The 17,396-nt window shown below is 54.7% G+C and overlaps 4 protein-coding genes across 4 annotated transcripts; 3 read left to right on the forward strand and 1 right to left on the reverse strand.

Moving 5' to 3' along the window:
• Positions 1–868: 868 nt before the first annotated feature.
• CC84DRAFT_1171384 (uncharacterized protein) lies at positions 869–1,594 on the forward strand (the record flags this gene model as incomplete). Its single annotated transcript, XM_018179910.1, has 2 exons — positions 869–1,250; positions 1,329–1,594. The coding sequence occupies 2 exons, from the start codon at positions 869–871 to the stop codon at positions 1,592–1,594; spliced, it is 648 nt and encodes a 215-aa protein (XP_018043078.1).
• CC84DRAFT_156431 (adenylyl-sulfate kinase) lies at positions 1,569–3,136 on the forward strand. The gene is made up of 3 exons (XM_018185403.1): positions 1,569–1,930; positions 1,987–2,239; positions 2,365–3,136. The coding sequence occupies exons 1-3, from the start codon at positions 1,923–1,925 to the stop codon at positions 2,755–2,757; spliced, it is 654 nt and encodes a 217-aa protein (XP_018043079.1). The 5' UTR covers positions 1,569–1,922; the 3' UTR covers positions 2,758–3,136.
• Positions 3,137–4,813: 1,677 nt separating this feature from the next.
• Positions 4,814–8,359, reverse strand: CC84DRAFT_1159984 (uncharacterized protein). Its single transcript, XM_018177377.1, has 3 exons — positions 7,656–8,359; positions 6,584–7,603; positions 4,814–6,530 (listed from the first exon to the last, which is right to left on the reverse strand). The coding sequence occupies exons 1-3, from the start codon at positions 8,025–8,027 to the stop codon at positions 5,175–5,177; spliced, it is 2,748 nt and encodes a 915-aa protein (XP_018043080.1). The 5' UTR covers positions 8,028–8,359; the 3' UTR covers positions 4,814–5,174.
• Positions 8,360–10,164: 1,805 nt separating this feature from the next.
• Positions 10,165–11,507, forward strand: CC84DRAFT_1212225 (uncharacterized protein; the record flags this gene model as incomplete). The annotated part of the gene is made up of 3 exons (XM_018182436.1): positions 10,165–10,205; positions 10,323–10,703; positions 10,754–11,507. The coding sequence occupies 3 exons, from the start codon at positions 10,165–10,167 to the stop codon at positions 11,505–11,507; spliced, it is 1,176 nt and encodes a 391-aa protein (XP_018043081.1).
• Between the last annotated feature and the right edge of the window lie 5,889 nt (positions 11,508–17,396).

Consider the following 17,396-nt stretch of genomic DNA (forward strand, 5'->3'; position numbering starts at 1 on the left):
CGATAGCCGTTGAGTTCCACGAACGGTAATGGCGCCAATGGAGCCCTTCTGTAAATGTCTTTTTCTCGCCCAACGGCCATGGTGGCCTCTCTCAGCTTGGAAACCTGCGCACTGGCTCAATACTCGGAGTCAGCCTCAACAGTGATGATCCATGGTATCGAAATGCTTTTTTTGCTGCCTCTACATAAAAGCGGGTTTCGCTTCAGAGATACCTCTTGTCCATCACGACGAAAGAAGATATTCAGAGTACCATACCCGAGATACTCCAGCACTCCCAACCAACACCCCTTGAACACGCCAAGATGCCTATCTCCCTGCTCACCCAAAACATCGAGGCGGCCCGTGCCGCAGGCTGTTCTATTATCTTTGAAGACCAATCCCACTCACTTCCAGCGGTTCCTCAGCATGCGCACTTTGTCGAGGCTGAGATTGGGAACCGTCTGGAAAGGGGACCGACCATGCTACAAGCTTTCCCATCCCCAATTCCCGCCGATTCCTTCCAGAAGACATCCTAACCTTGGAGAGCCCTCCACCTGGTCTTAGAGATCAGGAGACGGGCAGCCGCCTTGTGCGAACCAATGGACTGGGAAGAGACTTGCGCCCAACACGCTCCGAAGACCTTCCAAAATTCAAGCAGAACATTTCAATCTGGCAAGGCCCATTTCCCGCCAAGGAAGAGGAGGAAGATTGGGACCCCAACAAGTTCTATACTCGCCCGTTAGAGGGGAAAGACGTGCCCATTACTGTTCTCCAGCATTGGGAGCACTGGAAGAGGGAACGCGAATTCACCGTCAAAGCGATGGCTTTAGATCAGCTCATAGAAGACCTGTAGAGACCGCAAATTGGAGACCAGGATCACGATGCGTATATGTTCGCCAGCGAGACTGCAGTGTGGGAATTGGGCGAGCACCGGGAGTGGGTGAGAAGGGATTACCAGGCTGAAGAGAGACTGGGGCTTGACAAGGAAGAGTATGATAGAGAGACTCAGAGATTGAAACAGGAATACGAGGAATGGGAGACGGAGTGTAAGAGGATGGAGATGGAGAAAGCTGCCGGGGAAGTGGATCGGGCTTGGGAGAAGGAGGTGATGGAATTCCAAGACGATGTCGATGCCCTGGAGTTTGCGTTCTTGGGGAAGCAGGATCGACGCAGGAAGAATGGGGCAAGGGGCAGGAAGCGACCGTCTAAGCAGAGCCGCGTCAGAGTCTACCATGGCGCAGCTAAGGGCGTCTGTAAATGTATCAGAGCTTGTGGGTGATCGGATCACACCTTTCGCAATACTACCCACTGATGCCGCTCACGTCTGAATATGTACCTGTCTCGTGGAGATGACTCGAGCGCGAATACTCCGACCATGTCTTCATACTCCACGAACGACGCCTACTTATTCGTGGGGTGCGGGTACACAATCGTTGTGGCTAAGGCATGGGGGTGTATGTCTCAGCCAAACGACCAATCTTTCCTCTTGCTAGAAAACACATCCGCTGTGTGCCCGACGGCTTGCTTTTCAGCTTATCTTTCTGTACCCTCAACATTCGCATGTATCGTAACAACCATTGGAGTTTCCTCAGTTGAACGCACACTGAAACAGTAAAGTAACAATTAGAAATGCGTAACACGCACATACACCCCACGATACATTGAGTTAGATCACGCAGCTCCATGGGATGGCATGGTGGGAATAGGAGAGGAGCTCTCGGGTGATCGACACACCCCCCGCAGCCCTATACCTGGCCAGCACGTCATTTGCGCTAAGAAATTTCCCTTCAACAAGGGACAGGAACCACATGGCGCAATGCTAATAACGGCATTCTATCAGGGTATATCAGAGCTGTTTCTTTCGAGTCTTTCCCTCATTCCATTCCACAACTTCAATTTGCATTGGCCAATTCCTTGCACAGACTCCAAGTTCCGCAAACACAATGGCAACGTGAGCCCCACCATACCCCGCTGTCCTCCCCCACGACACAAACTTACAGACGGCAGCAACATCACCTGGCACCCTTCGCTCTCGCGCAGCGAGCGCAACACCTTCCGCAAGCAGCGCGGCTTCACCATCTGGTTCACCGGCCTCTCCGCCTCGGGGAAGTCGACGATCGCAACTGCGCTCGAGCAGCACCTGCTTCACCTCGGCCTCGCCGCGTACCGTCTCGATGGTGACAACGTGCGCTTCGGCCTCAACAAGGACCTTGGATTCGACGAGAAGAGCCGGAATGAGAACATCAGGCGGATAGCCGAGGTGCGTAGCATGCCATTCCGCGGGCGCATTGCGCTCTCTTCGCAGCAAGCACGCCATGCGCGCGGCGCTCTAGGCAAAAAAGCAACCAACTTTCACGGCGAGCTGAGCTAATGCACTGCACCTAGGTCGCCAAGTTGTTCGCTGACAGCTCCACCATCGCCATCACCTCCTTCATCTCGCCATACAAGGCCGACCGCCAGCAAGCCCGCGAGCTGCACGCCGCGCAGCCCGCACACCCGGACGACGAGCCGCTCTCATTCATCGAGGTCTTTGTCGACCTCCCGCTCGAGGTTGCTGAGGCACGCGACCCCAAGGGCCTGTACAAGAAGGCGCGCGAAGGCAAGATCCCCGAGTTCACCGGCATCAGTGCGCCGTATGAGGCGCCTGAGAACCCGGAGATCAAGATCCAGAGCGACAAGACGAGCGTCGAGGATGCGGTTAGACAGATTGTCGAGTACCTTGAGACGAAGGGTCTGTTGAAGTTGAATGCGGCGGATGGGAGGGGATTGGAGTACTAGGTTTGACGTTGAGGAAAGGGAGTGAGAACGAAGAGTTGGACGGTCGAGACGAGATGGTCGATTGAAGTCCGCTACACGAGCTGGGTTGTGGGTCAACATAATGATAAACCAGCCTCCAAAGGAACCTGGCATGTGATGAGAACATGTCTGGATGACTACGTCCACCGGCTCTCTTTCCTCTGTCTCCCACTCGTGAAGCTGACGTACATTGCGACAACACTGCAGATTTCCTTGCCGTGCACATGTTTCACTCACCGAAATTACGCCTACCCCTGATTCGGATACTGCCCGCCCTAGTCTTCATAATGAGCCCAATCGCCTCACCCAAACAATTGAACGGTACAATACCTAGTTTACATGCAGCACAACGTCCTAGTTTCCCAGTGTCCCAGAATGGACTTTGGAATTGTCGAAACTTATAATCACGAAGTACGAGGTGGGTTTGACTATACGAAATCCCTAGGGTAGTGTTCCTATCCTGGTCGCACATCGCCACAGACGTCTAAGATAACTGAGATCCTACAAGCCTCTTAGATCATCGTCGTGGTAGATCACCAGTAATTTCAGCCAGGTCTACATCTACAAGAGCAATGTCCCCACAGTACGCAACTCAGCCTCATTTCCCAGCCTTCCATACTAACCTTCGTCTACAGACAACGCTTTCTTATGGTTCGGTTATCCCATATCTAAGTTTCAGCAAGAGCGGCCCCACTGCCAAAAAGAAGGCGGCAGAATCCCCTCTCAAAACCTGGTTCTAGGCCACCGATCACACCCTAGACGTCGATATCCATCCCAGTCTACCTCCACAGCATGAGCAGAATGAAACTACAAGACTTTAACTTCACTAAAATCCCTCTAAGCTTCGCGCTCTCCAGGTATATCTACGCGTCAAATGCATCCCGTGCTAGGATAGAACTGCAACCTAACTCGCCCACTCTATGCGACAAAGACGTCGAGGAAGACGACAAGGAATCCAAGGAGCCCAAAGAACATAGCGACAGCCATTCACTCGTCAAAGAGGCGTTGAAACCATTCATCAAGCGGGGTTCGCGCCGATTTCGAGTTCATCATACTACTAGTGCCTCACTGTGTGGTACCTTTTTAAGGATCCCGCGACTTCGCCCAAGAGCCTCTGGGCTATGCGCTCTCAAAGCTCATTTCCGCTTCCAATACATCTAGTCGCCTGCGCAAGGTGTAATTGATCATTAAGCCAAACTAGGGCTCACAACATATATGCCTGTGTATATTAGACCCTGAAGTGACTTGTTTTCTCTTACGATAGGCATCCTATTGTAGAATAGGGAAGCCTGCCATCACGTACTTGAGACTTTAGGCAGCGTGATTCGATGCCAGTGGTCCCGTGGTTCGACACTCGGTCTGCTCACCCTGGAGTGAAACAGTGTGCTCAGATGTTTATTTAGCCATTCCATTTTGCATCCATATCACATAGTAAAACCAGTGTACGTGTAGGATTAAACTACACACCCAGGCTCAAGGGAAATTTTGAGGCCCCCCATATGCTACAGCTTCGCCGAGGTTAGGTATGCAAATTTTCAGAGAAAGGGAAACGGTAGTAACGGAAAGTCTACAAAACATGAGCCTGCTGAACTCACCTGTAAGTGTCCACCCATGCACTGTTCTGCGTGAGTGGGGTCCACGATTTTACATCCACGCGGAACTGCTTGACGATGGCAGGTACAAGAACAGCCGCGATACACCAGGAGCCTGGACTTTTACAGACGGGAAGTGGTGCCAGTCATTGTATGATACATCAACTGACACCTTGAAAATGAGAAGCCGAGAAGTGCGTGACAGCCAGTTTTGCGATGGGCGTCGTCGTGGAGCGGTTCAAGGTACCGCATCGCGGGCATGCACGGAACAAGGTACGGCGTGGCCAGGCGTATGCGGTAGTAATGGCAAGAACACGGCTGGTAGCACGTGCTACCTAACAACATTGGTTTACATGCCTTTTGCCCAGTGTAGTGTATTTTAGTGTATTTGCTGTTCACTTCACAGCCTCAGACGGTCCGTCACATCGCACAAGAACCCCACAGTGAACAGTAAGAAAAATGGTATTATACGCAATTACAGAAAACCTACATACAGCGCTACATTTTCACCACGCTCACCAACGCGCCCATACTTCTACTCGCAGTTCCCTCATCGCTCCTCACGAGCCTCCTTCCTTCCTCGAAGCCCCGCTCCGACGCAACGGCCCGGCAATGAAATGGCCCTCTTGGACCAGATAGATAGAGGTATAGAAGCGGAATATACAACATGTCGTCAAGGAAAGTGCGAACGCAGCCAGGGTCGAAAAGCAAGACCGCAAACGCCAGTATACAGCGCCAAATAACGGACGGGCATCATGGATGTAAAGAAGTGGGTAATCAACATAGGAAGAGAGTCAAGGGCGGAGCTTATGCGACCTGCCTGTGGCCCGCGCTCTGGCGCGCGAGCGGCGCCGCGTACTTGGAGATGGGCATCTCGTGATGCATGTCGTCATCGAGCGTCTCGTCGTCCTGCTCGATGATGCGCGTGGGCACGTCGGGCACGTCGTCGTGCAACCGGTGCTGCAGGCTGTGCCTGTCGGGCGTGGTCGACGCGCTGGCCATGGACATGGATGTGCTTGACCTGTGGGTTAGGTCCGGGGTGGGCGGGATGCTCGAGTGGCGGCCGGGACGCAGCATGCTGTCTTCCTCGCCGTAGTCGCTGCCCTGGGTGGACGGCACAGCAGAGGATCTCCGATCGCTGCGGGAGTCTTCCTCAGTGTCGGCCTGCTGGGCCAGCTGGAGACCCTCGACGGCCGCGGCGCACTGCTCCGAGATGTTTCGGATGATGTACGCAATGGCGTCGGTCTTGTCGCGGAGGTGGCGGTCTGCAACATCGATCATAGAAGAGTTGGAGAATCGCTTCGGGTTGCGGTTCACTGGAGAATGGAGTAAGCGCTGCTCCATGTCTGGTGAGACGTCTTCGCCATCGAGATGCTTACTATCCATAACGGTGCTTGCTCTCGAATCAAGGTTGCGCTCCGCACGAGCGACCTCAGAGTGATTCCGTGCTGTGCGCTCGGGCTCTTCGGTCTCCTCCTCACCCTCTTCAGGAACGTCCTCGAAGCCCTCCTCTACGAACCCAGCGAGGCCGGCATCCGGAGCGCCCAAGGACTTGACGATGTGCTCCATGTGGTGGGTCTGGCCGTCGATCAGGGCACGGAGGTGGAGCACCACGCGTTGAGCCTCATCGCGCTGGCGATGGATGGCTTGGTTGGTGTGCTGCAGAGCAGAAAGCTCCTTCTTGTTCCTCATGCGCTCGCGCTCCAGTTCCTCGGCAATTTCTTGCTGGAGAACAAGAGCCTCGAGAGCATCGTCACGCTGCTTCTCGGTGCCAGAGAGGCGCACAGAGAGGCGTGCGGCATCGTCCTTTTGCTGGTCAATAAGGCCAGTAAGGCGACGGTTCTCGCGCTTGTGGTTCTCAATCTTGACCTTGAGATCCTGGGTTTCCTTGGTAAGCTGCTCGGCAAACGCCTGGAACTTGAGGAATTGCTGCTTCCAGCTCTCAAGCTCCTCCACGAGAAAGTTGTTCCTCTTGGTGACCTTGCCGAGCTCCGTGTCCATGCGGCCCTTGAGGTTGATGAAGTCCTGCCAAGCCTCTTGTGCGTCACGCGAGTACTGGTTGCGTTCTCGCACAATCTCGTTGAGGTGGCGCATGGACACCTTGGTCATGAGTGGCTTCTTGACGGAACCGCCAAAGATAGCCTTCATACCGGTGTTACGGCCCTGTGGAACATCGTTAGCACAAATACGAACCCAAAATGGAAAGCTGAGCATACCAGTTTTTCACACACGTGGTCCATGACCGTCATGATGGCGTCCTGATTCCACCACTCCGGGTCCTGGATGCTCTCTACTTCGCCACGCATCACGATGATCTGGCCAGCTGGGATGAGCTTGCCGCCGCCGTACGCAGAGCGCAGATGCTGCGGGACTCCAGTAGGTGCGATCTCGCCGTTGAGCGCCTGTGTGAGACGAGTGATCATCTTCGATCGCTGGCCAGCAGTGAGGGCAGTCGGCGGGCTGGATGTCAACACAAAGTTTCGGTCCAGGTCTACCACCAACGCATCTGTGGGGGCGGTGAAGAGAGAGCGGCACTCTGAGGTGACACCGAGAATGTATGGGCCTGGCTCCTGGACCAGATCTTTGATGTGGCGTGCATGGACAACGGGCACGTACAGACCGCTCCACTCGTACACCCTGACGCAGAATCGCACAGTTTCAGCCGCAACGGTCAGCATTGCCGGGTAGTGACTGGTGAAGATGATTCGTCGCGTTGGAGACACGGCGGCTTCCATTACACCAACTATGTTGGGAATGGAAAGACACGTGAACAGCGGCCACATGGCGAAGTTTTGGAAACCGGTAGGCGAAGAAGGAAACTGGTAGCACAGGGCGTAGTCCTTCATGTCGATGCGAACCAAATCGTTCAAGCGAGGAGCGGGGAAGCTCAGGATGCGCGACACCTCCTCGGCGTGGAACAGATTAGTGGCCTTGTTCCAGTGAATCCACATGCCACGAAGGTAGTCCCCAAGGAGGTTGTACAGGGGATACCGGGAGAGGAAGCTCAGGCAGTACGGGATCCAGTACGTCTCATCGGGGTTGTCGAAGAAATCGGGCTCGATGCGCTTGCGAAGGTCGCGGATTGTTTCAGCCCTCTTCTCGTCGGCGCGCGACCAGACACGCAGAGCTATGCCGTAGAGCGTGTGTGACGAGTCCTGCTGGAGGACAAAAGAGTGGTGCACACAGTGTGGCTGGCTGCGACCGGTGCAGATCTCAACGTCGTGGGGGAAGCAGGCCTGTCCATGTTAGTTAATTCAATGGTCGGCCGTTGCGAAAAAGCAAACCTACCCGCATCGCAGCGTGGAGAGACCTTGCAATCTCGTTGTCCTGCTCGAGCCTCGGGCTGCTTCCCAAGATCTCTGGCAGCCAGAAGGTGCCCACCGCACCCTTCATGTGGCCAATCTTGCCCTGGCTCGGGGCAGGCGCCTTGACCCATTGTGATGGCTCCCTTCCAACACCGCACACCATGTATGCGTGGGTCAAGGTCTTGGGGCTCTTTGCGCCTTGTCGTACGTTCAACGTCGAGGGCAGAGGCTGGGTGATTCTTGAATGAAGGGACGAGGTGCGGCTCGGGATGATCAGACTGTGGTCGCCATGGTCCCTGGTTGGCGGGCGATCACGGTCGCTGGTCCGGGGACGGAGACTGAGAGAAGGTGCCATTGTGGGAGAATCGCAGTCTATGCGCTCAGATTGGTGGTTTGCGGTGGTGGTAGGTGTATAGCCGGTACACCCAGGGGATTAGGAGAGCTCCTATGGCAAAGGACCGCAGGCACACAGGGACTTGCAAAGGAGTGGCAGGTGCAGTTGTCAGAGCACTCGAGTACGGGACGTACTGGCGGCGGGGAGCTCTGGGACCTTGCTGCGGGACGCAGTGAGGAGTGCTGCAGCAAGGAAAGTGGATTTATCGAGGCGGGCTGGCGCTTTTGGGGGAGATGCCGCAGCACGCTCGACAGGGCAAGCTGGGCCAGCTAGCGGCAGTGCTATGGAGAAGTGGCGCTACCTGGGCTCGGTTGCACGACGAAATGAACGTCGAGTAGGGTCCGTTTGGGCGCGACCCCCGGCCACTGAGCCCGCGCACGGCGCGTTCAGGGGCGCGTCCGCGAGGAATCTGCGTGCTTGTGCGTGACAGGAACATTGAACTTTATTGTGCCTGAGCCTGCTTGCTGCACACAACGGCCGTTCTCTGCACGGCAGCGCCGCACATGCTGCATGGGCATGGGCCGGCCAGGGGGTGGGCATGGGCGTAGAAACAACGCCGGACAGAGACAAGCCCACGGTGGACGTGCTGCGTCAAGTGCTGGATTGCACCACGACGTGCTGGTCGCCAGCGCTATGTCCCGCGGCCATTGTGGGAGCGACATCCGCCATCCCCAGCAGCCCTGAATCGCGCATCCGCAGCGCACCCGTCGCCGTCTCGTGCACGTCGCCGGCGCCAACCTTCAAAGTTCGTCCGGACGGTGCTTCTGGTCCTGGCGTGCGTTTGCTGCAGATGCTTCTTGGTGCAGCTGCAGCGTGAATCTTCTGCATGCACGCGCAACCGCTGCCTCCCACGCTGCAGCGCGGTCCCGATGGGCTCCGCTCACGCCCGCCCCTCCTGAACATCACTGCATGCTTTCAGATTGCGCGGCCCGCCCAGCGCTGATCAGTTGTGCTGCGTTTGGTCCCTAGCACGTCGTTGCTGGCCGACTGAAGACCCGTTGAGGATTGGCCGACGCGCGGGTCGTGTCGCATCCCTTTCCTGCATTGCCCCATCGCATCTGGTTCTTCATGCCGTTGTCGATAGCGGCCTGCGGTGGAGCTGGCGGCTTCCATCGAAGCCCTTAGGAAGCTGCGAGAGGGAGCAGGATGAAACGCGCCAGCTTCCCAGCGGCCAAGAGACGTGCATATGCGCTAGCCGGCTATGGGCGATAGGCGATAGGCTTCCCTCTCCACCGGCGCCCGTTCTCCGCCGTCGTCGAGACGCGCTGTAGCCGCAGCTTGGAAATCGGTTCAAGCCTCTCGTCTCGATGGAGAGCAAACTTAAAGAGAAGTCGTTCCCAGAGTTGGGGTGGGGGGATTCGTACGCCTCCCAGCTGCTCAGAGACGCCTCCAGATTGATCCACACCTGGATATCCCCGGTTCAGACCTGTCTGCTGGGCGCCCCTCCGCGCGTCTGTTGGGGACTCCCGGCAACACGGTGGAGAGGGACCCATTGGCATGTCTTGTCTTTTGGTCGGATCGCACGCCTATTGCCTGTGTATGCAAAACCGTATGTATGTCGATCAGTCCTTCCTCTGAAACATCGTGGCTAGCAGAAGACAGCCGTGGTTCACAGCGAGGCCTTGGGGCGTTTGAGTGGCTGCGGCGCGTGGCTGGCCTCGACCCTACGCTTGTAGTCGTCGAATATCCTCCCGCCTCTTTAGCTGCAGTGCCAACAGACGTTGACGTCTAGATAGTTTTATCGTACGACCGCGGCAGTAGTCTCAGTGGAGGCGCAGAAATAGCCTTCGATGGTGTATTGGGCTAAAGGAATCTGAATTGTCGGGGCCTGCCAATCACAGCCTAGCAGTCGCTTTTTCGCGCTAGGACGAACCTTCGCTCACAACCACACTCGACGTCAGGACTATCACCGCCGCACGCACTACTGCCGGCTATCGTACCCTCGACTGTATTCTACTGTGCCGTGGTCAACAGCATCGTGCATATCGCCCACCCGGCCCGCCCCTCAAATCTCAACCCAAGATATTCCCCGAGTAGTAGTCTGCGAGATCTTGCGGGACATCGTGCATGCGCGCGCGAATCTCCGGTTCCCACTGAAATGTCTGATGACGCTTTGTTGAGCGACCTCTGCAGTATATGGTAAGTCTTGCCTAACGGTGTAGGCTATAGGCGTGATTGTACCGCCTCTTCTCAGCGTCGCCTGATTACCTCAGCATTTATTTTGTATCTCGAGTCCACCACTGACTCAGCCATCAGCAACACAGCCCAGTTCAAGTATCGCTGCCCGGGATGCTCGGCGCGGACTTGCTCGCTGCCATGTTATAAACGTCACCAGCAGTGGGCACAGTGCAATGGGAAACGCGATCCAACCAAGTTCGTAAAGAAGTCGCAGCTTGCGACGCCTGCAGGTATCGATCATGACTACAATTTCCTAACGGGCATCGAGCGTGGACTAGAAAAGGCAGAAAAGCAGCTACAAGGCCAGGGTCTCGGCAGCCGTCCGGATCCCCGCCGCCATGGTCAAGGTCGCCTAGCATCCGATGAGCACTTCGCTGAGGCTGGCGTTACCGTGATTCGGGCCCCTAAAGGGCTGAGTAGGCAAAAGGACAATAAAAGCCATAGAAACAAGAAGCAAAAGTAAGTCACTTGTGGATATCGAAATCGCGTTTTTCTAAGTGGTACACCAGACACATTGTCTGGACGGTCGAGTGGATCCTCGAAGACTCCAATCGCGTTTTGACGCAGAGTTCATCTGCAGACACTGTACTACAAGCCCAACCATTCAAGGCGAAAAAACGGAAACGGGCGGCTGAACAACCGACGTCGATATTGATATCTGAACCAATCAGGCAAGATGTTTCGCTGCCTATCAAACTCAATGAAGCCAAACCTCCTGTTGAGGCAGGACACACACAGCCAGAGCCTGCTGCTACTGGCGGACCTGGACCAGAGCGAGTCGACGCTGGTGCCGCCGGAGAGGATGAAACCACAAGGGATGTGTCAGCGAAAGAGGAAGAGGGCAAAGGTGCAAGCGATCATCACGGGAGCATTCGTGTCGATGGCGCAGACCCCGAACCCGTATCTCCTAAGTACGCTTTCTACCTACTGAGGCCAAGGACAAGCTCCAATCGCGTTGTGCTCATCCGCCTCGAACCTCAGGCTACACTCGCCGAGTGTCTCCGTGGACGCACGGTCCTTGAGTTTCCTACTATACACGTCTTTCCTGAGTCAACCTCTCCACCACCAGAGAAGTTCGTACTCGAAGCCGAGTACCTCCAGCAAGAGGACGAGGAGCAGAAGGAATTAGACGAGCTGCTCAAGCAAGTCGGTACCGAGACGCTACATGCGCTAAAAGAAGAGCATGGTGAAGACAGCATGGCAGGCGAGCACATCGACAGCGACAGAATATTGGATGTGTTGAAGCAGGACATGGGAGCATGAATAAGCAGATAGCTTAGCTTTCCCAATCGAGCTACGGCTGCAGCGTACCTTGCTTCGCTAAGCGTGATGGTAGCCACCCTCAGGTTCCTGCAATATCGAAACCATAAAACACGCCATATGGCCAGGCATCCTCCACTTTTCGTCAACGTCGAGTCGTGGTGCTCGTAATGCAATGTGTATGGCAAAGCACCCTGCGTCAACGACTCGACCCCCACGCCATTCCTCTCGAAACGTGTTGCTAGCGCCTACCTCGGTGTTGGGTTTTAATAGTACTGGAGCAACTCTATATTCGAGCATCGTGTCCATGCGCCGCCGCGTCCTATTACAGCACCTCTATTTCCGCATCCAGTTTTCGTGATGACGAAAAGCAATTCCGCGTGCTGAGCCCCGAGGCTGTAGCGGCCGCCGTACGAGTCACTGTTTCATATTCCTTCTTGCCGTTGTTGCCGTCGCCACTGCCACATCCACTGTCTCGCTAGCTCATCTCCACACTCCAACCGTCTCCCCGCCCACCATCATCCCAGTGCCCAGCCGTCGACTCTTCGCCCCAGGCTGTTTCTGCATGTACTCTTGTCACTGGTGCGCCTCGGAGATTTACCGGGCCCGCGACGCTACAGATACCTCTAGTTGGGACTACCAATCTAATGATGCAGGGACACCCTTTCTCCCTCCCGGAACACGCAATCGCGGGACCTGGGTTTCCCTTGAAGTGTCACCAAGGCTCCGCTTGCTTGAGGAGGAAGGACCACGTTATTTCCGAACGGTTCGTCAGCGTGTACCGCGCAAATCAGATGTGGTTTTGCATGGAGACGGGACTATGCCCAGGCAAGGGAGGGGCGGAAATTCTTTCTACAGCAGTCTGGGCCACGTAGGACGACAACGATGACACTCATACTTACCACGGAGGAAAGAGCAAAATTTTGATAGTGCGGTGGAGACTGGACAGACGCTGGGTTTTTCGCATCGGTATAGCCATGGGTTTCGTATATACCGACAGTGGGCCGGGCACGTGGTTGGAAGAGCAACAGCGTTGGCGGCGGATAGATACGTAAGTACTATAATATTGGCATGGTGTCCGCGTATACCGCGGTGAAGCTGTCCCATGGTTGCTAGGAGTGACAGTGGGTGCGGTACGCAACAATTGCCGCCGTTAGACTATTGTATGTATACACATGGAATGGGATGTTGGATCCGCGCGTGGTAATGGGTGGTTGTGATGGCTATTGCATTTGCTGGCCGCCGTTGAAGTTGCAGGTTCTACCTACGGTAGGTGAGATACCATGGTCAAGGAAATTTGGGTGGATGTGAAGGAAGGAGGGTTTGACTCCTATACTATTCACCAGTCGATTGCAGATTCCAACACCTAGTTGAAAGCATCATAGCACTTCCGTGGCTACCACGCATGTTGTGTAGGCGCTTCTTGAGCGAATCCATCCGACTCCATCTCGCTGCAGTCACACTCTGTGTGACGTCGTACGATGCCTCGAATTGGACTGCCTTCGACGGCAGATTCCGTCCCTATGAAGCTGACGCCGCTCACTACCCGCCACACATCGCATTTCCGGCCAAGAGCTAAGAGCATATAGTGCGGTAGCCGGTACGCTCTCCCTGACCGCTCTACAACTGCGATGACAAGCCTTGATTCGCCACGTAACATACAACTCCAACATGCAACCCGCGCCCTTTAACACCTGCTATATCTCTCCACTCTCCATGCATTGCCTACCACCTCCCCAATCCAACATCCCATCTCCGCAGCACCCATACCTGAGTTCATACACACTCGGCCCACGAGTCATGCCCCACGTACTAGCCGTCGATCAAGCACTTCACTCGGGCGCGGGCATGCCTGCCGCATTCTCGCGCTAGCTACTCGTCAAAGTCACCGTGAGTAATGCGTGCGTACGTATGCCGACGTGACAGTGGCAAAGTTGAGTGTGATGCGTCTAGCCTAGCAGTGATACCTTCGGCGTGGGATCGTGCCGCAGTCGTTACTTGGGCGGCGTGGGCGAGTGCGTGCTGCAGTTGATTTGGCGCCGGAGGAGGTAGCAAAGAGCTCACCGTTGAAGACCAAGCGCTGGGCTGGTGCTATCCTCCTCTCCTCGCCTCTATAGTCCGAGAGCGCATAGCCTAGACGGTGCGGTGCGCGAGAGAAACAGGGGCAAACGACCAAATGGGTGGAATGACTCGGGGGATGCCGAGGTGTCGTGCGTCTAGGGAAAGGGCTTTGTTCGAGGGGAGCGGAGGGGTAGGTGTATGTGGTCTATTGTTTTGTGGGGAAGTGTGTTGGAAAGAAGCGAATGCACGGCATGGTATAATACGGTACTTCTGAAGTCAACGTACCGAAATGACATGGCAGTGAAGCCGTGCTCACAGGAGGACGCGGGTATGGCCGTCTTATTCCAAGTATATACAGATCACAAAAACAATTTTGTTCTGAATTGAGCTGTCATAACACCAATCCACAGGGTAATCATCGCCAAAGTCCGGTATTCTCCAACTAGGGATACTTTTCGTTGAAGGATATCTTGGATGCAAAACTAGCCGTGCGTCATTACCACAGGTATTGCCCCGATGTACTGCTAAGCTATAGTTTTATGTTGGACTTTAGACTCTGTATGATAATCCAAGTTACCTCATGGTACACAGGACGGCGCCTACACTTTTTTCATTGTATCATTCCTGAAAACGTGTTAACATGTATCCGCCTCTAGACCTTTTGCGAATCCAGAACCGTGTTATTACTAACTATACCTCTTCCTAATTGGGAGGGAATTAACTACGTGATTCGTATGCCAGCTCTCGGCATTCAATATTATCTGTCCGGCGCTCTGTCTTTGTTCAGTGCCCACTTTCGCGCCGCGTTTATGACCTCCAGAGCAATCGTCTCGAACATGAGATTCCTATTTCTTGCAACCGGATGGTATTCGGATAGGTGAAGTCTGAACATGGAACGACATCATTGCGAGGTACACCAGTGGACACGTTTACGCCACGTCTGATCCTCGAGCAGTCCAGAACAGTCGCTACGTGGAAATCGCCGCACGCTTCATATCGGCGACTGGGCAGACCGGAGAACATGAATACAACGATTGCGAGACGGACTGTTGTCTTTGGGCGCACGGCGTACAGAGGACACTGCAGCCGTTCCCCAAGATGCAGCTGCACACTACATCCACGAAGCGCCTAGGTCCTCAATCCAAGCATCACACGGTGGAAGACTATCTGTCCCGACAAAATGTTTACAGTCTACAAGTACGGCAGAATATGGGGTGCATTACCGGGATGATCAACGCGGCACCCCCAATGATAATCATCGTCCTGAAGGGAAAGATGGAAGACAGGCGTGAAGCCCCCGTGCTTGTCCATTCGATGATGAGCGACCGCTTGCAACGGAATTTCCTGCGCCAGGTGGCATAAATCATCCGAGAGGATTACTAAAGCCCGTCTAGTGCTGGCGTGGTAGAAGATGTCAGTGTTGTCAGGGTATTGCACCGAACTTTGCAGTCATCGATCGGAGTGACTACCTCCGGAGCCTGCTATGAGAAGATATAATGTCCCAACGCTAATAGCTCCACCATCCAGACGTTAACGCGGCACACCATAGGAATGTGTCGCAATCACGGAGCCTCGGTCGTTTCCTCATTGGGGCTGTTGCGAAGACTAGGGGTAGATGGTGTCTCCGTCCCGTCCCGTCTTGACGAAATTTACTGCAAGAAGCTCTATGCTAGAGGGAGGTGCTCGTGTAGTTAGGAAGAAGATTAATCATACAGTGTAAATGCTTTAGGATATGAAGATGCCTTGAGTCTCAACCTCGTTGGTGTTTGCGTAGCATTGCAAACAGGTAGTGCCAGCCCAGGCCATGTGCGATATATGTCAAGAGACTCATCTATCCTGCTTTCTGTGGTGGGGTTCATTTAATGCTTTGCTATGTCAGTGCAAGGTGCATACCCTTCATCCGTCGATGGGACGTTCGCTTGAGACCATCTACTCAAACGTCGAGCTAACTCCACTGCATTCCGTATATCGCTTCCTCTCGGATTAGTCGAGTCCCGAGCAGAATTTTCCAAAAATCTATCCACACATCTGCTAGATACACACCCATTTCAGCCTATACCAACCTCCCAACCGCCTCACGCGCACGCGCAACCTGCGGTGAACATAAGGTTTGATCCAAGCTTCTCCCTGGTCACACTACATTTCCCCGCAAAACATCGTCTGACATTCTTGCATGCTGCGCGGTCCGGGTTGAGCTGACGCGGATAAAGAGGCAGTGCGGGGGCTTTTGTAGCCTGGTATTTGGGAGACTAGCAATTTACCCGCCCTAGATGGCAAGAGATACGAGGTCTGCGCGAGCGTCTGGCGAGATGCGGTGTAGGTGGTTGGGGAAGGGTCGCTGCACGTTCGAATGTCATGGTGGCATCAGGAGTGCCGGTAAGCAAGTGTGTTGGTTGAGCCAGTATGCGTCATGGAGATGCTGCTGTGCTGGACTGTCGTGAACAGCACCTTGGCAGCCTAAATACCTTCTGTAGCTTTGGCTATCCAATTGTACAGTTGGAAAATGGTCATATGGTGGACTGCATGTCGGCTTTTGAGCTCCCGAACTGCACGCGCTACATGTGCGGCGTTCGGCTATACATGTCTCGGGTCTTGTACATTGCCGGACCAGAAGACTGGTAAACGGTTGGTATTTGCTTGTACAAAGCTCGACGATGCTGTGAAGTGGAGCTGTTGCTGATTTATATGCGCGAATTGAAGTCCATCCATCTTGTACGGTCCACACGGCTTCTGCCTAATTGCCAAGGTCTGCAGCCAGCTGTGACTGTCACGCATGCAGAGCAAACTAAGTCTTATCGCCACTTCGAAAATACGTTCTAGGACAAGCGGTGTCGTTCGTCTTCTTGTCGCCACCATGCTGGCAGACTCGACATGTACGCTGAGTGAGATAGCGCGACATAAAAGGCGGGGAATGCATCTGCAGGCCAAGCACAATAATGAACGTATTAAGAAAACGGCCGCTGGTGTTGAAGAAAGCAGGTAAAGCGTGATGTTGCTTGGGTCGAATCCCTGACGCCGATCAGACCTGAGCGAATGCAGCCATCAGGAGTCGGAGGCGGGGCATCACCTTTGACCATGCATCTGCAGAAGAAGTCTTGCGCTGGCAGGAGATAGTGATTGACCGGATGACACGAGTGGCATGATGCTGTTGTTCTCCGTGGTTTATCCAGCAATGCCGCGCGAGAAGTGCTCCCAGCCACCTCTCGCTAAGCACGAAAAAGCCGATGTGACTATCTGCACGATACCATCACACCGCGCGTAGCATTGAGAGGTAGGCCGACGCGAGAGGTACATGTGAAAACCAATGAGCAGCACTGTAGTCGATACTCCAGTGCAGTTTTGTAAGCTTTACTGTCCGTCTGGGAAGTTTGTTGATCCTGTTCCCATGTTGGGTTCTACTGGCGGGTCTGAGTAGGAGCGATGGTGAGAGTGCGCGTAACAGTCCACAACTAGTGAAGCTGCGCTATCCTGCAAGAGTGGACAGTGGACATGCAGGCCTGTAGCGATGTTGGTTTTGCGCTCGGCAAGCATTTTGCGTTACCAGGCCAGCGCACAGTGAAGACGATCTCAATTGCATTGGGGGATGAGCAAGCTGAAACAGAACGATGCTGCCGGCTCGCGTGGCCACGACTCGATCGTCTAGCCGCACGCGACTAGCGGACGCGGTTGTCGGGCATTGCACTGCCAAAACGTTGCCACGCCCGCCGGTGATGCGGCGTGGGGCTCCCCTATGTCGCTGCGGAATGGTTGTTCTTCTCCCTGCATGAGTTGGTGGCAACGGGCCTGCGGCGAGCATGTAGCCACGCAAACGGCTCCCCAAGTGTTGCAAAA

Source organism: Paraphaeosphaeria sporulosa (assembly GCF_001642045.1).
Source record: "Paraphaeosphaeria sporulosa strain AP3s5-JAC2a unplaced genomic scaffold CC84scaffold_1, whole genome shotgun sequence".
Taxonomy (NCBI): Eukaryota; Fungi; Ascomycota; class Dothideomycetes; order Pleosporales; family Didymosphaeriaceae; genus Paraphaeosphaeria; species Paraphaeosphaeria sporulosa.